Here is a 26,220-nt window from a genome sequence, read left to right on the forward strand (position 1 = left end):
TAAGTATATAAGTCTATTAGCTGATAAAGGATTGCTTGCAAAACGCACATCTTTCAGAGGTAAAAACAACCAAAGACACTTCAATTGAATATTTTCAAAATAGAAAATATTCCAGTCTAAATATTTTCCAGTTCAGAAATATTTAAAATCTGTCAGATTGGGTTCATGACCAATTCAGTGTAGTGGCAACATCTGTTTATGCAAGCAGGTTAAACACTAAAGATAAAATTTCATGAAATGTAATGATATGCCTTTCCTTGTCATTGAAAGAAGAAAATACCATTGTTGCTGAAAGAGAACTGTTTTCCACAATATATTATTACATCAGGATTCTCAACAATGACAGCAAAAAAAAAAATAATTAATTAAAAAATAAAAATAAAAAGAGCAATTCAACTTTATGGATGCAAATATAAAAGTTATCCTGCAGTTTCTCTTTCCATCAACCAACTTTGCTCAACAAAATGTTATCACAAACTCACACAAGTCAATGTAAAAAGGTAAGGGAGCTTTGGCATAAAGTTAAATAAATATGAAATACATTACTTCAATTTCAACATGTGTGAAGTTTAAATATATTATATATATAGCAGCAAAAATTTTATATGCATAGATAACTCAATAAATATTTACAAACTTCAGTCAACATTTTAATAATTTTTTTTTCCAATCACATGATATGTAATGTGCCTCCAAGTTTCTAAACACTTTTGTGGCATTAGGCCTAAAAATATTGTAGAACACAGTACCTTTGACAAATTGACTATTGTCTATGAATGTCTATGACATTCACACATGAGGAGTTATTCAGCAAGGGGAATGCCAGAGGTGTATTCAACTCTAGCAGTAAGCTACAGAATCTTGAAATAACTGGGAGTAAAGTGGAGGAGAAACTGTTGAAGATAAACACAAGAAAGGCAACCGGGGTGGATGGGATCTATCCAGTTATATTAAAGGAGGCAGCAAAGGAAGTAAGCAAACCCTTGGCCATAATTATGAGAGCTTCCTTGGACTCAGGGGAGGTACCCACAGACTGGAAATGTGCAAATGTGACCTCAATTCACAAAGGAGGATCAAAGGCTGACACAAGTAATTATAGACCTGTGAGCTTAACTTCTGTTCCAGGAAAATTAATGGAAGCACTGGTTAAAGAAGCACTGCAGGATCATTTAGACAAGACTTCAGTTATAGCTCAGACACAGCATGGTTTTGTTAAGGGGAAGTCTTGCCTGACCAACTTGATTGGATACTATGATGCAGTCACAAAAGAACTGGATGCAGGGAATAACTTTGATATTATATACTTGGATCTTAGAAAGGCTTTTGATACTGTTGCACATGGAAGACTGCTACACAAATTGGAGCAGTGTGACATTGGAGGCAAATTGCTGCTATGAATAAAGGGGTGGTTGAGGGGGAGAAGACAGAGAGTGGTAATCAATGGACAATGCTCATCGTGGACTAATGTTATTAGTGGAGTCCCTCAGGGCTCAGTGTTGGGTCCATTATTGTTTTCTGTATTTATAAATGATATTGATGATGGTATATCAAGCTTAATGTCCAAGTTTGCAGATGATACAAAGGTTGGCAGGGTTGTCAAGGACACTACTGACACTATGCTGCTGCAACAGGATCTGGAAAAGTTGAGCAGATGGGCTGAGAGGTGGCAAATGAAGTTTGCCACCTCTCAACGTAGCTAAAAATGAAAACTACATTTGTAATAAAAGCATTAAATGTCTCATTGTGAAGAAAATCACCAGGAGTTTCTTCAGTATTGCATTAAAAATAACAAGCATTTATTTTTTCTATAACTTGATTAACTAGCCATAATACGTATAGTTAAAATGCAAATAATAATAGTAAGGCAAGGTTTCAATCAAACCTTTATTTATTTTGCCTGAATTCAGCAGAAAACTTTTGTATGGCATTCATGAATTATTACTTAAGACTCGAAACTGCCATTTTTATACATAACAGATTGACAAAAGTTCTGTGAAATCTCAATAGAGCAATACTGTTTGGAAGAGATTTTGAGGATTTGAGCCTCCACACTTGCAGCAGGCTTTTAAACACAGAATCCAATTACTTCTAGTACCACATGAATAAGAGCACTAACTAAGTAGCTGATATGCCAAGGAATAATGAACAGGGCAAACCAAACCACGCATAGTTAAAATGTTAAATTAATAAGGATAGCACTCAGGAGAGAATGCAACGTGGCAAAGGTTTCAAATTGGAGAAATAGTCCACCTCGAGCAGTCAGTAAAATCAATGTCTCTGATACTAATGTCTCTGATAATGTATGCCACGTAAATAATGTCCTGGTCCAAGGTGAATGAACGGCATCAATAGGTTCATGGACAGATATGAATCACTGGAAGATGATCCGCAAAGCAAACAGCCTGCAGATCATTAAATGAAGGAACTGTCAAACAGGTAAACGAGGCTGTGCATTTTGATCATTAGCAGTGACATACGATGCAAGAAAGCAAGTGTATATAGCATCAGCCAAAAAAAAATTCCCATTTCACCCATCCATTCATTGAAAAAGTTTATCCAGTTCTTCCTAGAATTTATTTAAGCTATCAACATCCACAATGACAGATGGAAGTTTGTCCTATCAGCATTGAGCTTTCTCAAACCATTCATGGCATTACACACCTCAATCAAATCACCTTGCAGGTGCCTGTCTCCAGATGCTGCAATTTGCAGAACTGGAGCATTTCTTTTTTCCTTCACCAATCTCGTTGCCCTTCTCTGTAATCATTCCAGCAGCTCTACATCCTTCCTAAAATGAGGCCTACAGACCTGTATGCATTACTCAAGGTGTGGTCTGACTACTGCCTTATACAAATGGATAACCACCTCCTTATCCATGCTAGCAAAATTCCTGTATATCATTGATAAAACCCCATGAGCTGCTCTGACAGCCTGTCTGTGCTGCTCTGAAAACTTCATATCTTACTGCACAATTCCCCCAGGTCTTTTTCATTCTCCACTACCCTGAGTTAGTACTGCACAATTGGTACTACACTCAGGAGTGTTATGCATATGCTGTATTTGCATTTGTCAATGTTAAACTTTAGTTGCCACCTCTCAGTCCATCTCCACTTCCACTTCACCCCTCTGTTCGTTCGAAATACCTGTCCAGCTGAGCCTTAAACTTATTTAGGCTATCAACTTCCACGACAAGGGATGGAAGTCTGTTCCACCAACCAACCACCCGCTGGCTAAAGGCAAATTTCCGCACGTCTATCCTACATCTGTCTTTCCTCAATTTGAATTTATGCCCTCTCAGGTGATTATTCTGAGCGAGAGGAAGAATCCCATCAGCATTGATCATGCTCAAACCATTCAAGGCTTTATACACCTCTATCAGATCACCTCGCTGGTGCCTAGTCTCCAGACACTGTAATTTACAAAACTTAAGCCTTTCTTCGTAAGAGCACCCCTCTGTTCCATTCACTAATCTTGTTGCCCTTCTCTGTACTCGTTCCAGCAGCTCTACATCCTTCTTGAAATGAGGCCTCCAGACCTGTATTTAGCAGTCAGTGGCTTGAACCCCAGTCTACTCAAAGAGCGTGTGCTACTGCATTCCCGCTCCTGACCACACGGCTATGGAGGCCTCTCCGTAGCAGTAATGTGCCTTTAATTCCACATTGGTCCAGTTTGTACAGCAGCCTTCCATGTGCTACAGTATCAAAGGTTTTCCTGAAATCTAAGTATATGATGTCAAAATTAATTTTTGCATCCAGTTCCTTGGTTATTGCATAATATTCTCTTGATAAATCCATGCTGTGATTGAAGTATAATTGCATGCCTCTCGAAATGGTCCTGGATTACTTCTTTAATCAGTGATTCCATTATTTTCTCTGGAAGAACAGACGTTAAGCTAACAGATCTGTAATTACTAATATCACTTTTTGGTCCTTCCCCTGAATCCAAGGATGCTCTCATAATTATGGCTAAGGGTTTGCTTACCTCCTTTGTGTCTCCCTTAATATAATTGGATAGATTCCATCTTCCCCATATGCCTTTTTTATGTCCATCCTCAACAATTTCTCCACTGCTTTCTTTTCAGTTATCACAAAAGTCATTGAGATCTTGAAGGACAGGGTGGATGCCCTCAAAGGATTAAAAGTGAGGGGCCCATCAAACTCTCAGCTGCCCACACCAATGCCAGAGCTTGCACTTGGTCATCACGCAACACAGTGGCAGCCCCCAAGGCAGAATGCGCTGATCCCAAAGGAACTAGTAGTTGTTGGTGACTCTATTGTCAGGGAAATGGGAAACATGCTTTGTAAAAAGGATAGGTGGAACAGGACAGGGTATGTCTGCCAGCGGCAAAGGTTCATGACGTTGTAGAGCGGATATCATCTTTTAAGGGCACAAAAGGTGATATAGTTGTACACGTTGGCACTAATGATATTAAGAGTAGGAGACCGGCAGAATTACTTAAAAAGTACAGGTCACTGTTGAAAAAAAGCCATGAATTAGGCTTGAATTTGAAAGTGTCTGCAATTCTGCCCAGACACGATAGGAGGGAGCATATGATGAGAGCCCTGTCGATCAATTCGTCCCTGGAAAGACTGTGCAAGGCTCAAGGGGTAGAATTTTTTTCAGCCTGGACTGTACTTGTTAACAGGAGAGATTGCTTCTACAGGAATGGGATACACTTAAATAGAAAGGGTGCAAGAATGTTTGCTGATGCTATCGAGGCAGTGTTAAGTGGGTCGGAAAACTGCTAGATTGGGGGGATACAAGGATTAACAGTAGCCACTGGCAGAGGTGAAAGTGATTCTTGCATTGCTTCTATTGGAATGAGCCGCAGCCTGGAAAATAAGATGCAGGATATTTCAGAGACTGCTGGGAATCATTGGGGTACAAGTAAACACATGGGTAGTGTTACGGTAGCTAAGAAAAAGAACAGGTGCATGTATACTTGCATGTACACCAATGCTAGGAGTTTAGTAAATAAATTTGATGAATTTGAGGTATTGCTCAAAACATCAAAGGCAGATATTGTGGGGATTTCAGAGACGTAGTGTCACACAGATATAAGGAATGCAGAACTAGAATTGGGGAAGTACAATGTCTACATAAAGGATAGACAGGATAGGAAGGGAGGAGGGGTTATGCTATTAGTTAAGAAATACATAAAATCCAAGGAAGTGAAGCCAGTCGACATCGCTGGACAGTGCAGTGTCGAGTCAGTTTGGTGTGACATAAGCATTGGGAGATCAAAATTGAGAGTAGGAGTGTGCTATAGGCCTAATGACTCTGATGAGTATAATAAGGAACTGTACAGGGAAATAGAGTGGGCCAGTAAATCAGAGAGTCTTATAATGGGAGATTTTAATTTCCCAGATATTGACTGGAATTTGTGAGTTGGTCACTCACACACTAGCAAGGCTTTTGTGGATTTATTCGATGATTGTTTTCTACATGAGCATGTTCGGGAGGCAACTAGAGGGAGCAATACTCTTGATTTGATTATCAGCAGTGATTCTTCATGCATTAAGAATCTGCAGATAAATGAACCACTAGGTGGCAGTGATCACAGTGTGCTGAAGTGGGATTTACTCAAAGAGGTAACTACCATTAGGGGTAAAGGGAAGGGTTATTGCTTTCGTAAAGGCGACTATGATGGACTGAGACTGTATGCAAATTCTATACAGTGGGACCAACTGATGATGTTACCAACAGCAAATTCAAAATGGGAAGCATTCACAGAACTTATCTTGGCAGCTACTAGGCTTTACATACCAAGAAATATTGTTCAAGGTTTAGGCCTAAGTGGATGTCAGATGAACTAATGAGACATATGGCAGAGAAGAAAAATGCATGGGATACATACAAATTAACACGTGACACAGAAGCCTATGATAGATACAAGTTGATCTGTAACCAAGTTACAAAGGAGGTTAGGCAGGCGAAGGCAGATTACGAGAAATCTTTGGCAAGGGATGCAAAGAAAAACAGCAAGGAGTTCTTTACTTATGTAAACTCTAGAAGGAAGGGGATGAATCAGATTGGTCCACTTGATATCGATGGTTCAACTGTTCATGATCCTGCTCAGGTAGCTAACAAACTAAATCAATATTTTGCATCTACATTCACACATGAGGAGTTATTCAGCGAGGGGAATGCCAGAGGTGTATTCAACTCTTTCTAGAGAATCTTGTAATAACTGAGAGTAAAGTGGAGGAGAAATTGTTGAAGATAAATACAAGAAAGGCACCTGGGGTGGATGGGATCTATCCAGTTATATTAAAGGAGGCAGCAAAGAAAGTAAGCAAACCCTTAGCCATAATTATAAGAGCTTCCTTAGACTCAGGGGAAGTACCCATGGACTGGAGATGTGCAAATGTGACCCCAATTCACAAAGGTGGATCAAAGGGCAACACAAGTAATTATAGACCTGTCAGTTTAACTTCTGTTCCCGGAAAATTAATGGAGGCACTAAAGAAGCACTGCAGGATCATCTAGAGAAGACTTCAGTTATAGCTGAGACACAGCATGGTTTTGTTAAGGGGAAGTCTTGCCTGATTACCAATTAGAGATGCTGGAACGAGTACAGAGAAGGGAAACAAGATTAGTGAATGGAACAAAGGGGTGCTCTTACGAAGAAAGGCTTAAGTTTTGCAAATTACAGTGTCTGGAGACTAGGCACCAGCGAGGTGATCTGATAGAGGTGTATAAAGCCTTGAATGGTTTGAGCATGCTCAATGCTGATGGGATTCTTCCTCTTGCTCAGAATAATCACCTGAGAGGGCATAAATTCAAATTGAGGAAGATCAGATGTAGGATAGATGTGAGGAAATTTGCCTTTAGCCAGCGGGTGGTTTGTTGGTGGAACAGACTTCCATCCCTTGTCGTGGAAGTTGATAGCCTAAATAAGTTTAAGGCTCAGCTGGACAGGTATTTCGAATGAACAGAGGGGTGAAGTGGAAGTGGTTATTTTTTATTTATTTTTTTTTTTATTTTTTTTTTTGGCTAATGCTGCATAAGCTTGCTTTCTTGCATCAAATGCCTCTACTAATGCTAACCACACTCTGTCTTCTTCCACTTAACCATCCCTTTATCCATAGCAGTAAAAAAAGTAAAGGGAAACTGCAGCCATTATCAACCCACTGCAGGTTGAAAGCCTCCTCAACAATTCATGCTAAGGGAAATGGACCGTAATCTGCCACGCTGGTCCAGTGCGGGTTGGCAGATTGACTGTATTTAGCAGTCAGTGGCTTGAACCCCAGTCTACTCAAAGAGCGTGTGCTACTGCATTCCTGCTCCTGACCACACGGCTACGGAGGCCTCTCCGTAGCAGTAACGTGCCCTTAATGCCACATTGCTCCAGTTTGTACAGCAGCCTTCCATGTGCTACAGTATCAAAGGCTTTCCTGAAATCTAAGTATATGATGTCAAAATTATTTTTTGCATCCAGTTCCTTGGTTATTACATAATATTCTCTTGATAAATCCATGCTGTGATTGCAGTATAATTGCATGCCTCTCGAAATGGTCCTGCATTACTTCTTTAATCAGTGATTCCATTATTTTCCCTGGAAGAACAGACGTTAAGCTAACAGATCTGTAATTACTAATATCACTTTTTGATCCTCCTTTAGGAATTGGGGCTATATTCGCTCATCTCCAGTTCAAAGGTTCTTCCCCTGAATCCAAGGATGCTCTCATAATTATGGCTAAGGGTTTGCTTACCTCCTTTGTGTCTCCCTTAATATAACTGGATAGATTCCATCTGCCCAATATGCCTTTTTTATGTCCAACCTCAACAATTTCTCCACCGCTTTCTTTTCAGTTATCACAAAAGTCATTGAGCTCCTCATTAGAGCTTGATAAACTTCTGGTATCTCCTTCCCTAAAGAATTCCTCGCGTGTGAATTTAGATGCAAAATACCTATTCAATTTGTCTGCAACTCGAGCAGGGTCATCAACAGTTAACCCATAAGGGGCAGAAAATGTGTATCTCTCCTCCTTTTTCAGGGTTTTACCATGTAATTGCCATATATTCATCAACTCATCACCAATATGCCCCTGCTCAGATATTACTACCATGACCATACATCACTCCATTAGCCGGGCAAGATTGGAAGCCTACACACAACAATTTGGTTGTTCCTCCTAATACCATAAATCAAGCCACACAGATCAAGAGATCTGCCAGCCATTTACAAGTCAAATCCAGCATTATGGTCGGGAACACAAACCTCTGATCAGACTAAAAATGTTTCTTAATAAGACTGTTTGTGATTTTAACATATAAGACACCAGAGGCATAAGTGATCATTGATATGAATAAACATTCATAAATCAGATAAAGATAACTCCCCTTAATCTCCCACTTAACTCAAACTCTTCAAATAAGTCTCCACATAGGTCTTAATTTTGTTATTAAGGTGCTTAACATGCTCGGTAAAGAAATGCTCCCCTGAGCATATCCCAAGATACTTTAACATACACACATCTAAGAGAAACATCCTTATACTTAATGGGGGGATAACCTCATCAAACTGACTATGACCTTCAGCAACATTATCAGATTTCATCCTAGATGCGGTAAGCTTATGCAACACAACCGCCAATCAAGCAACTGACCTAAGGAGCCAAAGCTCTATCCAGAGTCTCTTTTCTGTATCGTTCATACACAACAAACACCAAGTCTTCCATATAAGCAACCATATCCACATTCCCCTATGACTAGCTCCAAAAATTCATCTACTACTATGTTCCATGTGGTCAGCCCCTAGATTCACCCCTATGAGCATCCATGCTGTGCAGAGTATGTCTCCTTAGCATAGCTGGCTTTAAACTGAACACTTCTATCAGAGAATTAATATCTCTGGGCCAACTTCTAGGCCTTCAGGGGATACAATCCCACCAAAAGGCATCAAATGCACCCTTAAAATCTATGAACAGGCCCAAGGATACTCATTAACTAAACTATGTTACCTATAAATGGCACCCTCCATAGGTTTTCCTTTTCTAAATCCAAAACTGTTTGGTGGAGAACAAATTCATAACTTCATGGCTAACAAAAAAAAAAAAAAAAAACACGTAATAACAGACACTCGTATATCTTGCCTAAATGGGTAAAAGGGCAATTGTACAGTATTAAGCTGACTCATTCACAGACCTTTCCAGGTTCTTATGATTACTCTCAAAACTGCCTTTTTTCCACAAAGGGAAACAAACATCCTTGCCTTAGACAGTTGTTATATACATCCAGCAATAGCTGCACTTTATAATTTAAACCTCATGGTGATCAGCCCCCCCCCCCCCCCCCAGATTCTTGGCTATCCTTAACCAACTCTAGTCTGCTTCCTTTGATGGGGAGAGGGAGATTTCTCTATCTAAGGAGTTGTAACTCATTATCACTGACTGTATTTCTGTGCTCCTCTGATTCAATTTCCCTGTTGTTGTTAGGTAACAAATTTCTCAGTACTATGTGGATTGAGTCCAACTATTTGATTCCCTCATCCCGAACTATGGATATCACATCATTAAAATATATCTTGACAGAAATCACCTTATGTACACTACACCAAGGAACTAAATTTATCTGGAATTTTACAAAATCTTGCCAAGACTGCATCTTAGGAGTTTATCAACTTGCTCTAAGATCATCTAAAGTCCTGATAGCATCTTTTCTTCTATCTATTAAATCAAAAAGCCCCAAACATCTACAGCACTGAAAATCTTTCATGCATACTTCAAATCCTTTCTTAATCTAGACAATTCAGCTGACCATCAAGGCACACCCAAAAGACAATGCTTCTTCGTTTTCATAGAATAAACAGAAACCTTAATTAAGACCTCTTTCTCTTTCTCTCTCTCTCTCTCTCTCTCACAGAGAGAGAAAGAGAGCTTTCTGACAGAATTATTATGTTCGGCATTATAAGACTCCCAGTCACTACATATTACATTGTTCAGTACCTCAAGTCTTAAATCTCTCCCTTAATAATAGAAGACCTTTTATTATCAATCAATAATCTATTCATCATGGTGAAACAGATATTGAACATGATACATCTGTGGTCACGGCGCCTCTGTAGCCAAGTGGGCAGGAGCAGCAGTGCATAGTACACGCTTCTTGATTAGACCGGGATTCGAGCCCATGACCACTGCATATCCCCGGAGCAATATGGCCTTAGTTGCTAATGCTCCTAAAAAGCAAATAATAACATAATAACTGTGATCACTCATAAACCTTCCAATTCCTAATATTCCTCATGACAGGAGAACCAAAAGTAAAATCTATAAAAGACCCTTCATAGAAGGTCAGCAGATGATAACTTCATTACCCACTCCCCACTCTATGGCAGGGAGAGGGGAGAGAGAGACTCCTCAAAGTCAATATTTCTATCATCAAAACTCTCTCAACTTCAGAGCACAGATAACAGTATATTTTTTGCGTTGATCATTATAAATAACATTGCAACATGAACAAATCGCACTAAGTACCTTAGCAACCACTAGTAACAAAAGCGGAGCCAATAAGTAAAGAAACAAAATCTAAAAATAGTGAATCAGTAATGCAGTGATAGTTATTTAGCTTTCAGGTTTTTCTGGTACTGTGATATGAGATACCCAGTTACCCAGAGTGCTTCATGTATGGAGTAAAGTGAAAATCAATATGATAATACCAGCAAAAAGAAACATTTATAACATGGCACCCTTCTCTGGGATGTAAGCCACTTTAGTTGATTGAGCAGAATAAAATCTACACTACTTTGTCTGTACTTTATGCAATGCCCAGGAAACAAGTTACAGCAGGAATTACAAAGTCGCAAGAATTTCTCCTTAGAGGCTTGGCTTAATGAATAAAATGATATTAATGACCACACTTAATTCATTGTCAGCATAATATAATTGCTGGTTTTACTGGCATAATACACTGATGCATCAGCATCTTAAGACATTTACACCAATATGTTATATTATGTCTGCAGGAGAGTGTTTTAAGCCATTTGCATGCTACACAGGTTGAAAACCTAGAATAGCTCATATTCCCTCTGCTTGTGATCAGTTAAATACAGCTTCAATGGGATGAGCCTTTAAGAATTCCTCCACTTGCCACAAGGATTCAAACTAGAACTCTCCAAATGAGTGACAAGTGATGAAACAACTATGCAGTCATGGAGGTCTTAGCAGGAGGAATATCAACAGTGACATAATCTAAAGCAGCAGTTCCCAAACTTTTTTTTAGTCACGGAACACTTTTCATATTACAACATATTCAAGGAACACTAACAAAACACAAGTTTAGCAGGATCCAAAGAACTGTTTGCTAATATTTTATTACATACGGGATGCACTGTACACTGTATATTTCCAACACATGTAAAGCCGAAATTCAAATAACTGTATCATACTTTCACTTTGGTCTTTTATTAGTTGATTCCCGTTTTTTAACTTCGGATTTTTTGGGAATAAAAGGCTGCGATTGTTCATCACTTTGAAGTGTAACAATATTGTGTTTGTTTTCATCGACCACAGTTGCACTACTGGAAGTACTTTGCTTCTCGTTTTAAACTTCCTTTTTTCAACTACAAATCCATGGTCACATATTTTAATAATGATATTTCGAAATATTGATAATTATCAAAAAAATTTATACAAGGAAGTGAGTTTAGTTATGATATCGGTTCACTTCCCCCTCTCCCTTAACTCCAGGCTAAATCGCATACGAATGGCATATTAGATCGCTACATTGCTACTTTTTCTTAGATGTCATTACCTCTACACATACTTCTCTATGCAAAGCCCGCCAAAATAAAGTGTGCCGGGGCCTATTTGATTATTAGTCTATGCCAGTATATTAATAAACAGAAAAAAAAAAAAAAGTCAAAAATTATAATGATAAAAAAGTGGTGTACACTACAGATTTGCAAAATTTCTTTATTTTATTTTATTTTATATTATTTTTTTAATTATTAATTACGATTTTTCAGGGAACACAGTTTGGGAAACGCTGATCTAAAGCAAAATTTTCTTTGGCAAAGAACTTTCTGGGCAATGAGGGAGCCTGGATGAAAGACAGCTATTTCAAAAATGATTTGGAATGTATCAGTATTTAAGCTAATGTAACCATGTCAGTGACACAGGAAGTGAAACATTTTGTGGCTACAATTCAGTCAATTCAGATATTAGGCAAATTCTAAGTGGAAAGAATTCAAGGAATTAATCGAGGAAGCTACTAAAAAGTTTCATATCTATTAAGAAAACAGGCGAATCACTGTTACCATTCCATACACCTTTGTTTCTAGGCCGGTCCACAGGGGCTGCCCTCAGGGTTCTGTCCTGGGCCTTGATGAATTCCTTAATTTGGATATCCCAAATGTTAAAACCCAGGCATATGCGGATGACCTGGTTCTGATGCTGCAGGCTGACAGCCGGGCACGACTAGAGACCACAGCAAACCGGGCCACTAGCGACTTGCAAAACTGGGCTAGTGCAAATCTCCTTACTATCTCCTCAGATAAAACAAGTTCAATACTTCTAAAAGGATTCCTTGACCCTAGAAGACCTCTGCAGATTAAGATAAACAAGAAAACCATAAAGTTGCTAACAGAAATAAAATACCTCAGAGTGATACTTGGCAGAAACTTTAGCTTCACGCCACATCTCTGCTACCTGAGAAAAAAAATAAGAAGATATGCGAGCCTACTGGCCAGAGTCACTAGAAAAGACTGGGGCCTGAAGAAGAGGGCGGGCCCTTAGAATCCTCTATAAGGCATTCTTTACCCCAGCACTGGCCTATGCAACTGGGGCCGGGTACACAAAGACTAGCGCAGCTGTCAACAAGAAAAAACTGGAGATGACACACCGATTGATATTACTCATAACGACAAGAGCTTGCTGCACTGTGAGCATCCACGCGCTCCAGGTCCTGATGGGAAGCCTTTCCCTGGACTTGGAGATTGCGTGCTGGGGGTTGCTGTACCAACATTCCAAAGGAAAAATAGTCTCCCATATAGGATTCACCACAGACCCAGCAAACTCCAAAACCATGGAGAACAGACAGATTTTACAACACATGAAATCACTATGGCAAAATCGCTGGAACTTTACTAACAAAGGCTACATTACTAAGAAGTTTATACCAGATGTCGGACAACTTTATCCACTCTCCCCAGCCTGGTTTTCGCCCGAACTCAAAACCACCTACCTACTGGACATGGATCATTTCGAAAGAAGCCATATGACTTTGGAATCTCAGCTACTTCGCGGTGCTCCTGTGGACAAGAGGAGTCCTGGGAGCACCTGGTCTACGAGTATGACCACTACGAGGACCTCAGATGTCAACTTTACACCAAGATTCACTTGCTTCTTAGAAACCAGGAGGACATCGTTCAGCAAGAGGAAGAGACCTACAAAGCCTTCATACTTTTTGCGCAAAATCTGTTCACAAGACAACAGACCCTCCCCTCCCCTTGAGGAGGTACAAATCCATGAATAGGACAATATCAATCACGAGACAACAGCCAACCTTCAATGGCCCAGAGTAATGGAAACACAACTAAGACTGTGACTCAACTTGGTCAAAGACACCACACAAGACCAGAAGAACCAACCTCATCTTGCCCTGTTGGGCACCTGGACTAAAGGACATCCAAGGTGGTCATATGACTCAACATACACTGTTTCTCTCTTGAATGGTGATTTCTTTCCCCTCTCGTGGGGAGTGGGGGCTTTGCTCCCCACTCCTCCTTTTCCCTCTGGCGGAGAACGGGCCTGCTCCACTACAATTGCAGGGCCATCCTCTCTATCAGGCCCTTACTTCCTTTTCTTCCCTCCAGTCTTCAGTCTTCACACCCCCTTTACTGTTGACTTTCACAGCGTTTTCAGCCCTATGCATCCAAATTTAACTACATTAAAATTTCTTGCCCGACCCATTTAGGCAGATAGAAAATATTATTTCAGAGGACAGCCCCTCGCAAGCTTCTAAATTATTCTAACAAATGCTAAGAACTAACAGCGAGCGGCACTTTTTTTTTTTTTTTTTCAGTTCTAACCACTGAAACCCCAGGAAAGTAGGTGGCAGGACCCGCCAGAGTAATATATAGTAATATAACACCCAGAGTAATACAACACCCAGCTGGCCTCCCCGTGGCGAGGTATAGTAATGTCGGGTCCCATTAGGGGCCCGGCAGCTAACAGGCCGGATGAACAAGGGCACAACATGCTACATAGCACATGACCCATATACTTTTAAATCCCAGGCTTCTCCGATACAGTGTACATACGTGGAGATGGGAGAAATCCCAGGAGCCTTTAGACCCAAATATACCTATACCTAGTAAGAAATATTGTTCAAGATTTTGGCCTAAATGGTTATCAAATAAACTAATGAGACTCATGACAGAGAAGAAAAATGCATGGGATGCATATAAATTATTAGGCAACACAGAAGCCTATGGCAGATATAAGCTAGTCTATAATCAAGTCACAAAGGAGGTTAGGTAGGCGAAGGCAGATTACAAGAAATCTTTGGCAAAGGATGCTAAGAAAAACAGCAAGGATTTCTTGACTTATATAAACTCTAAAAGGAAGGGGATGAATCTGATTGGTCCACTTGATATCAATGGTTCAACTGTTGATGATCCTTCTCAGATAGCAAACAAACAATGAGTATTTTGAATCTACATTCACACATGAGGAGTTATTAAGGTTTGAAAATGGCAGAAGTTATCAAATTGTAGCAGGGTGCTTAATGATTTTGTAATAACTGAGAGCAAAGTGGAGGAGAAATTGTTGAAGTTAAACATAAGAAAGGCACCTGGGGTGGAGGGGATCTATCCAGTTATATTAAAGGAGGCGGCAAAGGAAGTAAGCAAACCCTTAGCCATAATTATGAGAGCATACTTGGACTCGGGGAAGGTCCCAACAGACTGGAGACTTGCAAATGTATCCCCAATTCATAAAGGGGGATCGAAAGGTGACACGAGTAATTACAGACCAGTTAGTTTAACTTCTGTGCTGGGTAAAATAATGGAGTAACTGGTTAAAAATACATTGCAGGATCATCTAGACAAGATTACAGCAATAATTCGGACACAGCATGGGTTTGTTAAGGGAAAGTCTTGTCTGACAAATTTGATAGGATATTATGATGTGGTTACAAAGGAACTGGATGCAAAAAATAATTTTGATATCATATACTTGGATTTCAGGAAAGCTTTTCACACTGTTGCACATGGTTTGTTTGTTATTTGGTTTTTAGGAGCATTAGCAACTAAGGCCATATTGCTACGTGTTGCACATGGAAGACTACTATACAAATTCGAGCAGAATGGTATTAAGGGTAAGTTGCTACAATGGATAAAAGGATTGTTAAGTGGGAGAAGACAGAGGGTGGTAATCAATGGGTGCTGCTCTTCGTGGACCAATGTTATTAGTGGAGTCCCACAGTGTTCGGTGTTGGGTCCACTGTTGTTTTGTATATTTATCAATGATATTGATGAAGGTATATCAGGCTTAGTGTCGAAGTTTGCAGATGATACAAAGGTTGGCAGGATTGTTAATGACAGTAATGGCAGTGTGCTACTGCAACAGGATCTAGAAAATTTGGGCAGATGGGCTGAGAAGTGGCAACTGAATTTAACCTTGACAAATGCAAAGTACTGCATATGGGTTGAAGTAACCCCAGAGAAACGTACCAACTGTGTGGTACTACACTTAAGATGGTAGAAAATGAAAAAGACCTAGGAGTAATTGTGCAGTCAGATATGAAGTTTTCTGAGCAATGCAGACAGGCTGCCAGGGCAGGTCTGGGATCTTGTCAATGATATATAGGAATTATGCTAGCAGGGAAAAGGAGGTGATTGTCCCTCAGTATAAGGCAATGGTCAGGCCAAGCCTTGAGTACTGCATACAGGTGTGGAGACCTCATTTTAGGAAGGATGTAGATTTGCTTGCATCACATGCCACTACAGTAGTAGTGGCATGTGATGCAAGAAAGCAAGTGTATGAGCTTATGCAATATCAGCCAAAAAAAAAAAAAAAAAAAATCACACCATTCCCTCCAAATGCCTGTCCAGTTCCTCCTTAAATTTATTTAACCTATCAACTTCCACAACGACAGATGGAAGTTTGTTCCAGCAATTAACCACCTGCTGGCTAAAGGCAAATTTCCGCACATCTATTCCACATCTGTCTTTTCTTAATTTGAATTTATGCCCCCTTAGGTTCGTAATCTGAACAAGTGGAAGGATCCCATCAGAATTCAGCGTGCTCAACCCATTCAAGGCCTTATGATGCTGCATAAGCTCATATACTTGCTTTCTTGCATCACATGCCACTACTACTACTATTTCAAATATCTGGATTGATTGAACTCTCCATCAATTCAGATATTCAAAACATCTGAATCAGATCTTTCTTGCCATAATGCTCTTGTTGCCAGAATTTTGCTTAAAGATCTTAAGAACATGTGCAAGTGCTCAATGGATTTTGTAAAATTTCAATGTTATTGTCCATCAATTCCCAATTTTTTTGTGGGTCTGTGCAAGGAAATGGAGTCAGAACACTCTCCTACTTCATATTGAGGTGCAGTGTGTTTCATGCTGGAAAATTTTGACTTGTGTTTTTCAATTCTGTAAGTAGGTGCAAGGATTTTCAATACGTCAAAAATATAAGTATATAAGTCTATTAGCTGATAAAGGATTGCTTGCAAAACGCACATCTTTCAGAGGTAAAAACAACCAAAGACACTTCAATTGAATATTTTCAAAATAGAAAATATTCCAGTCTAAATATTTTCCAGTTCAGAAATATTTAAAATCTGTCAGATTGGGTTCATGACCAATTCAGTGTAGTGGCAACATCTGTTTATGCAAGCAGGTTAAACACTAAAGATAAAATTTCATGAAATGTAATGATATGCCTTTCCTTGTCATTGAAAGAAGAAAATACCATTGTTGCTGAAAGAGAACTGTTTTCCACAATATATTATTACATCAGGATTCTCAACAATGACAGCAAAAAAAAAAATAATTAATTAAAAAATAAAAATAAAAAGAGCAATTCAACTTTATGGATGCAAATATAAAAGTTATCCTGCAGTTTCTCTTTCCATCAACCAACTTTGCTCAACAAAATGTTATCACAAACTCACACAAGTCAATGTAAAAAGGTAAGGGAGCTTTGGCATAAAGTTAAATAAATATGAAATACATTACTTCAATTTCAACATGTGTGAAGTTTAAATATATTATATATATAGCAGCAAAAATTTTATATGCATAGATAACTCAATAAATATTTACAAACTTCAGTCAACATTTTAATAATTTTTTTTTCCAATCACATGATATGTAATGTGCCTCCAAGTTTCTAAACACTTTTGTGGCATTAGGCCTAAAAATATTGTAGAACACAGTACCTTTGACAAATTGACTATTGTCTATGAATGTCTATGACATTCACACATGAGGAGTTATTCAGCAAGGGGAATGCCAGAGGTGTATTCAACTCTAGCAGTAAGCTACAGAATCTTGAAATAACTGGGAGTAAAGTGGAGGAGAAACTGTTGAAGATAAACACAAGAAAGGCAACCGGGGTGGATGGGATCTATCCAGTTATATTAAAGGAGGCAGCAAAGGAAGTAAGCAAACCCTTGGCCATAATTATGAGAGCTTCCTTGGACTCAGGGGAGGTACCCACAGACTGGAAATGTGCAAATGTGACCTCAATTCACAAAGGAGGATCAAAGGCTGACACAAGTAATTATAGACCTGTGAGCTTAACTTCTGTTCCAGGAAAATTAATGGAAGCACTGGTTAAAGAAGCACTGCAGGATCATTTAGACAAGACTTCAGTTATAGCTCAGACACAGCATGGTTTTGTTAAGGGGAAGTCTTGCCTGACCAACTTGATTGGATACTATGATGCAGTCACAAAAGAACTGGATGCAGGGAATAACTTTGATATTATATACTTGGATCTTAGAAAGGCTTTTGATACTGTTGCACATGGAAGACTGCTACACAAATTGGAGCAGTGTGACATTGGAGGCAAATTGCTGCTATGAATAAAGGGGTGGTTGAGGGGGAGAAGACAGAGAGTGGTAATCAATGGACAATGCTCATCGTGGACTAATGTTATTAGTGGAGTCCCTCAGGGCTCAGTGTTGGGTCCATTATTGTTTTCTGTATTTATAAATGATATTGATGATGGTATATCAAGCTTAATGTCCAAGTTTGCAGATGATACAAAGGTTGGCAGGGTTGTCAAGGACACTACTGACACTATGCTGCTGCAACAGGATCTGGAAAAGTTGAGCAGATGGGCTGAGAGGTGGCAAATGAAGTTTAACATTGACAAATGTAAAGTACTACACATGGGAAACAGCAACCCCAGAGCAACGTATCAACTCTGTGGTACTACACTGACAGTGGTAGAGAATGAAAGGGACTTGGGGGTGGTTGTGCAGGCAGATATGAAGTTCTCTGAGCAGTGCAGACGGGCTGCAAGAGTAGCTCATGGAGTATTGTCAATGATATACAGGAATTTTTCCAGCAGGGATAAGGAGGTGATTATTCCATTGTATAAGGCAATGGTCAGGCCACACCTAGAGTACTGTATACAGGTCTGGAGGCCTCATTTCAAGAAGGATGTAGAGCTGCAGGAACGAGTACAGAGAAGGGCAACAAGATTAGTGAATGGAACAAAGGGGTGCTCTTACGAAGAAAGGCTTAAGTTTTGCAAATTACAGTGTCTGGAGACTAGGCACCAGCAAGGTGATCTGATAGAGGTGTATAAAGCCTTGAATGGTTTAAGCATGCTCAATGCTGATGGGATTCTTCCTCTAGCTCAGAAAAATCACCTGAGAGGGCATAAATTCAAATTTAGGAAAGACAGATGTAGGATAGACGTGCGGAAATTTGCCTTCAGCCAGCGGGTGGTTGGTTGGTGGAACAGACTTCCATCCCTTGTGGTGGAGGTTGATAGCCTAAATAAGTTTAAGGCTCAGCTGGACAGGTATTTTGAACGAACAGAGGGGTGAAGTGGAAGTGGGTTTTATTTTTTTTCTTTGGCTGATGCTGCATAAGCTTGCTGTCTTGCATCAAATGCCTCTACTAATGCTAATACAGTATAAGCATAGCCTCCCCCACAGGATAAAATCGCCTCTTCTAGGAGAAAAGGAGTTCTGCTGTATAGTTATATATACATAAAAAAAAAAAAAAACCATGTGTGTAAGATCAAAGTGCAGATGCCACATATAAACTGACTGGCTGTGAGTTAGGTTTCATTTGTCTATTTTAAATAAAGTATTTGGAACATTCATTTATAATGTTCTAAATTATTCAGGGACATAAATTTGGAGGCTACTAGGCTTTTCATTCCAACTAAGAAATATTGTTCAAGGTTTAGGCCTAAATGGATGTCAGATGAATTAATGAGGTGCGTGGCAGAGAAGAAAAATGTATAGGATGCATATAACGTATCAGGTGAGACAGAAGCCTATGGCAGATATAAACTAGTCTGTAATCAAGTCACAAAGGAGGTAAGGCAGGTGAAGGCAGATTATGAGAAATCTTTGGCAAAGGTTGTTGTTGTTGTTTATTTGGTTTTTAGGAGCATTAGCAACTAAGGCCATATTGCTCCGGGGATATGTGGTGGTCATTCCCTGGCCTTTCCGCATCCTCCGTAATTGATGGTCACGGGCTCGAACCCCGGTCTAATCAAGAAGCGTGTGCTATGCACTGCTGCTCCTGCCCACCTGGCTACGGAGGGGGCCGTTTTCGCAAAGGATGCAAAGAAAAACAGCAAAGAGTTCTTTATTATTCTCTTCTGTTATTCTTATAACAGCAGAGCTGGGGGATTTTAATTTCTCAGATATTGACTGGAATTTGTGGGTTGGTCACTCACACACTAGCAAGGCTTTTGTGGATTTATTGGATGATTGTTTTCTAAATCAGCATGTTCGAGAGGCAACTAGAGGGAGCAATACTCTTGATTTGATTATCAGTAGTGATTCTTCATGCATTAAGAATCTGCAGATACAGGAAACACTAGGTGGCAGTGATCACAGTGTGCTGAAGTGGGATTTACTCAAGGAGGTAACTACCATCAGGGGTAAAGGGAAGGGTTATTGCTTTCGTAAAGGCAACTACGATGGTCTGAGATAGTATTTAAATTCTATACAGTGGAACCAACTGATGATGTTACCAACAGCAAACTCAAAATGGGAAGCATTCAAAGAACTTATCTTCGCAGCTACTAGACTTTACATACCAACTAAGAAATATTGTTCAAGGTTCATTGTTCAATGAGACGTATGGCAGAGAAGAAAAATGCATGGGATACATATAAATTAACATGTGACACAAAAGCCTATGATAGATATAAGTTATCTGTAACCAAGTTACAAAGGAGGTTAGGCAGGCGAAGGCAGATTACGAGAAATCTTTGGCAAGGGATGCAAAGAAAAACAGCAAGGAGTTCTTTACTTATGTAAACTCTAGAAGGAAGGGGTTGAATCAGATTGGTCCACTTGATACTGATGGTTCAACTGTTCATGATCCTGCTCAGGTAGCTAACAAACTAAATCAATATTTTGCATCTACATTCACACATGAGGAGTTATTCAGGAAGGGGAATGCCATAGATGAAGTAAACACTGGCAGTGAGCTAGATGATCTTGTAATAATTGAGAGTAAAGTGGAGGAGAAATTGTTGAAGATAAATACAAGAAAGGCACCTGGGGTGGATGGGATCTATCCAGTTATATTAAAGGAGGCAGCAAAGGAAGTAAGCAATCCGTTAGCCATAATTATGGGAGCTTCCTTGGACTCAGGGGAGGTACCCACAGACTGGAGATGTGCAAATGTAATGCCAATTCACAAAGGAGGATCGAATGGTGACACAAGTAATTAGAGACCTGTGAGTTTAACTTCTGTTCCAGGAAAATTAATGGAAGCACTGGTTAAAGATGCACTGCAGGATCATCTTGACAAGAATTCAGTTATAGCTCAGACACAGCATGGTTTTGTTAAGGGGAAGGTCTTGCCTGACCAATTTGATTGGATACTATGAAGTCATCACAAAAGAATTGGATGCAGGGAATAACTTTGATATTATATATTTGGATCTTAGAAAGGCTTTTGATACTGTTGCACATGGAAGACTGCTGCACAAATTGGAGCAGTGTGGCATTGGTGGCAAATTGTTGCTATGGATAAAGGGATGGTTGAGTGGCAGAAGACAGAGAGTGGTAATCAATGGACACTGCTCATCGTGGACTAATGTTATTAGTGGAGTCCCTCAGGGTTCAGTGTTGGGTCCATTATTGTTTTCTGTATTTATAAATAATATTGATGATCGTATATCAAGCTTAATGTCCAAGTTTACAGACGATACAAAGGTTGGCAGGGTTGTTAAGGACGCTACTGACGCTATGCTGCTGCAACAGGATCTGGAAAGGTTGAGCAGATGGGCTGAGAGGTGGCAAATGAAGTTTAACATTGACAAATGTAAAGTACTACATATGGGAAACAGCAACCCCAGAGCAATGTATCAACTCTGTGGTACTACACTGACAGTGGTAGAGAATGAAAAGGACCTGGGGGTAATTGTGCAGGCAGATATGAAGTTCTCTGAGCAGTGCAGACTGGCTGCAAAAGTGGCTCATGGTGTCTTATCAATGATATACAGGAATTTTTTTAGCAGGGATAGGGAGGTGATTATTCCCTTGTATAAGGCAATGGTCAGGCCGCACCTTGAGTACTGTATACAGGTCTGGAGGCCTCATTTCAAGAATGATGTAGAGCTGCTGGAACGAGTACAGAGAAGGGCAACAAGGTTAGTGAACGGAACGAAGGGTTACTCTTACGAAAAAAGGCTTAAGTTTTGCAAATTACGGTGTCTGGAGACTAGGCACCGGTGAGGTGATCTGATAGAGGTGTATAAAGCCTTGAATGGTTTGAGCATGCTCAATGCTGATGGGATACTGCCTCTTGCTCAGAATAATCACCTGAGAGGGCATAAATTCAAATTGAGGAAAGACAGATGTAGGATTGATGTGCGGAAATTTGCCTTTAGCCAGCAGGTAGTTGGTTGGTGGAATAGACTTCCATCCCTTGTTGTGGAAGTTGATAGCCTAAATAAATTTAAGGCTCAGCTGGACAGGTATTTTGAACGAACGGAGGGGTGAAGTGGAAGGGTTTTTTTTTGGCTGATGCTGCATAAGCTTGCTTTCTGGCATCATATGCCTCTACTAATGCTAATGCTAGAAGGAAAGGGATGAATCGGATTGTACCACTTAACATTGATGGGTTGACTATTGTGATCATGCTCAGGTAGCTGATAAACTGAATGAGTATTTTGCATCTACATTCACACATGAGGAGTTATTCAGTGAGGGAAATGCCAGAAGTTTATCAAATTCAGGGAGCTAAGTGATTTTGTAATAACTGAGAGCAAAGTGGAGAAGAAATTGTTGAAATTAAACATAAGGAAGGCATCTGGTGTAGACGGGATCTATTCAGGTATATTAAAGGAGGCAGCAAAGGAAGTAAGCAAACCCTTAGCCACAATTATGAGAGCTACCTTGGACTCAGGGGAGGTCCCTATGGGCTGGCGGTGTGCAAATGTATCACCAATTCACAAAGGGGGTTCAAAAGGTGACAAAAGTAACTATAGACCTGTTAGTTTTACATGTGCTCCAGGGAAAAATAATGGAATCACTGGTTAAAGAATCATTGCAGGATCATCTAGACAAGACTGCAGTAATAGTTAAGACACAGCATGGGTTTGTTAAAGTGAAGTCTTGTCAGACCAATTTGATTGATATAATGTAGTCACAAAGGAACTGAATGCCAAAAATAATTTACAATAAGCATTGACAAATGCAAAGTACTGCATATGGATAGCAATAACCAAAGAAGAGAAACATACTAACTGTGTGGTACTACCTCCAGGGAAGTGGAAAGTGAAAAAGACCTGAGGGTAATTGTGCAGTCAAATATGAAGTTTGCTGAGCAGTGCAGACAGGGTGCCAGGGCAGGTCATGGAGTCTTGTCAATGATATATAGGAATTTTGATAGCAGGGACAGAGAGGTGATTATCCCGTTATACAAGGTTGTTGTTTTGGTTTTTAGGAGCATTAGCAACTAAGGCCATATTGCTCTGGGAATATGCAGTGGTCATTCCCTGACCTTTCCGCATCCTCCGTATTTGGTGGTGACGGGCTCGAAACCCGGTCTATTCAAGAAACGTGTGCTATGCACTGCTGCTCCTTCTCACCTGGCTATGGAGGCGCCTCCCGTTATACAAGGCAATGGTCACACAGGTCTGGAGGCCTCATTTTAGAAAAGATGAGGAGTTGCTAGAACAAGTACAAAGAAGTGCAGCAAGATTGGTGAGGGGAACAAAGGGGTACTCTTACCAAGAAAGGATTAAGTTCTGCAAATTGCAGTGCCTGGAGAGTAGGCACCTGCGAGGTGATCTGACTGAGGTGTATAAGGCCTTGAATGGGTTGAGCAAGCTGAATGCTGATGGGATTCTTCCTCTTGCTCAGATTAAGAACCAGAGGGGGACACAGTTTCAAACTGAGGAAAGACAGTTGTAGAATAGATGTGCAGAAATTTGCCTTTAGCCAGCGGGTAGTTGATTGGTAGAACAGACTTCCATCTTTTGTTGTGGAAGTTGATAGCTTAAATAAATTTAAGGCTGATGCTGCATAAGCTTGCTTTCTTGCATTGTATGCTAATGCTAAACTACTGATCTCATAATAATGCTCTAAACTGCTATCATATTTAATATTATCTTATCTATATTAACTAATATTAATCTGAGGATACAACATTTAACACTCATGTCTTGAGCTGTCCTAAAATTATTTCAATGCAGATGTCATAATCATAACCTTTCTTATTAACTGCCAATGTCAAGGTGTTGAAAAGTAAAGTTTTATCATTTTCTATATATTTCCAAAATAATTTGTCAACAACATACCATAAACCATTTAAATAATTATAGTATAATTTCATAGAGAACTCTCTCTCTCTCTCTCTTTTATTTTAACTTAGCAACTAAATATTAAAATTATCTTTAATTATATTTTAAGAGAAACAACTTTTTTAGGTTAACTTTACCTCAGAATCCATACCAAGGCAGATTAGAATCATAAAGAACAATACGGCCCAGAACGATGGAAGTGGCATTGCTCCAAGTATTATTGAGTAAATCACAAATACCAAGCCAGGATCTGTCAATGAAATAATATTGCATATTTTAATGGAATAACAAAAATAATTTAATTTTTAAACAATTAATAGTTTAAATACATAAACACGCCGAGAAAAAAAAATAATCAATTTTATAATCACAAGCATCTCACATTTGTACATAGCGGATAACAAATTTCAAATTATATTATAATGTAATTTATAATACAATTTGAAATCTATCAGCATATGTTTTGGGAATACAACCAAATTCTTCATCAAATGCAGACCTAAAGTTATGTTCCACTCCTACCACTGCTGATGGTGATGTAATTTCATCTCCAAATTTTATCTGCAGATTCTTAATGAATGAAGAATCATTGCTGATAATCAGATCAAGAGTATTTCCCCTTCTGGCTGCCTTTAGAACATGCTGCTGTAGAAAACAAAAGGTGGAGTCATATACTTATCTGGGACAAGTTATTAGCTGTAATAATGATAAATGGCTGGAAGTCAAGAGAAGAATAAATTTTGGATGGATAGCATTCAGGAAATATAGTCACATACTGAAGAGCAATATCCCAGTTTGTCTGAAACGTAAAATAATGAACCAATGTATACTCCTCACCATGACTTATGGAAGTGAAACTTGGGCACTCACCAAAAGAATGGAAGAGAAGCTGAGAACTACACAGCGAAGAATGGAACGAATTATATTGGGAATCAGACTGTTAGACAAGAAGGGAAACACATGGATTAGGCAGCAAACTCAAGTAAAGGACATTCTTATCAAAACTAAAGAACTAAAATGGTCTTGGGCAGGACACATAGCTCGAAGACATGATGACAGATGGACTAAGAAAATAACAGAATGGGATCCAAGAGGAGTTAGAAGAAAACCTGGAAGACAAAGGCGGAGATGGATAGATGAAATTCATGAGTTTGTGGGTAGTAAATGGATGGCCAGTGCTCAAAACAGAAGGAACTGGAAAGTTGCTGGAGAGGCCTTCATCCTGCAGTGGATTGAAAATGGCTGCTGATGATGATGCTGTAGAAAACAGTCATCCAATAAATCCACAAAAGTCTTGCTAGTATGCGAGTGACCAACACACAAGTTCCAGTCATTATCTGGAAAGCTAAAATCTCCCATTATAAGACATTTTGATTTACTGGCCCACTCTATTTCTCTGTACAGCTGTTCATTGTACTCATTAGTCATTGGGCATATAACACACTCCTACTCTCATTTTTGCTTTCCCAGTGCTTACGACATACCAAACTGACTCAACTTTGCACTGGCCACTTATGTCAAATGGATGGTTTCCTTATATTTTATGTGTTTCTTAACTAACAGCATAAACAGCATAGCTCCTCCCTTCCTATCCTGCCTGTTCCTTTCTGTACCTCCACTAGAAGGTGTCAAGGTGAACAGCTGCATGCTGCTGAGTTGCGCTTGATCTAGACGGCAGAATATTTCCACTAGGGGAGAACAAAGAAAACTTGAATGCATAATGCATACGGCGGAAAAGGACAATCGCAGTGAGTAGTAGCTTTTCCTTGCATGATTTCTACTTATTTATTTTATAGAAATGGAATGTGTTGTTTCCTTAAATGCATAAAAATAGAGTTACATTACTTAGATTCATTTTAAAAGTATTTCTGAAGTTTTTTGCTGGATCTGACACTCCCAACTTTCTGAACGCTAACAATAACAATCGCTGTTGTTATTGATTAGGGGTTATCAGCGTTTTCGAGAGATTCTCATCCCATGGTCACTGACATCTCGGTGAACCTCAAAAGTGAGTGTGAGATTACCATGGATTCCACTAAAACTACATGCAATTTATGTAAGACTATTAAGTGTGCCAAAACATTGGTCATTTTCAAATCAACTATCCACTCAACTTTACTGCTCGATTCTATCCCTCCCCATTTGTAGAACTAAATTTACACTCTTATACTGATCCTACAGCAAAGAGCTACTTCATTTATGATTTATTTCTGGATTCCTTGGATCCTGAAAGTTCAGAAGC

General features: G+C 39.5%; 1 protein-coding gene across 1 annotated transcript in view; it reads right to left on the bottom strand.

Moving 5' to 3' along the window:
• Positions 1–26,220, bottom strand: part of LOC150085148 (sodium-dependent dopamine transporter-like) — a 176,652-nt gene that overhangs the window by 77,553 nt on the left and 72,879 nt on the right. The window contains exon 7 of the mRNA XM_090373849.1: positions 24,116–24,228. Within this exon, the coding sequence (XP_090229975.1) occupies positions 24,116–24,228 (113 nt within the window). The remainder of the gene's footprint in view (positions 1–24,115; positions 24,229–26,220) is intronic.

This window comes from Mastigoproctus giganteus, chromosome 5 (genome assembly GCF_048544385.1).
Source record: "Mastigoproctus giganteus isolate SK-2022 chromosome 5, ASM4854438v1, whole genome shotgun sequence".
NCBI classification, from domain to species: Eukaryota; Metazoa; Arthropoda; class Arachnida; order Uropygi; family Thelyphonidae; genus Mastigoproctus; species Mastigoproctus giganteus.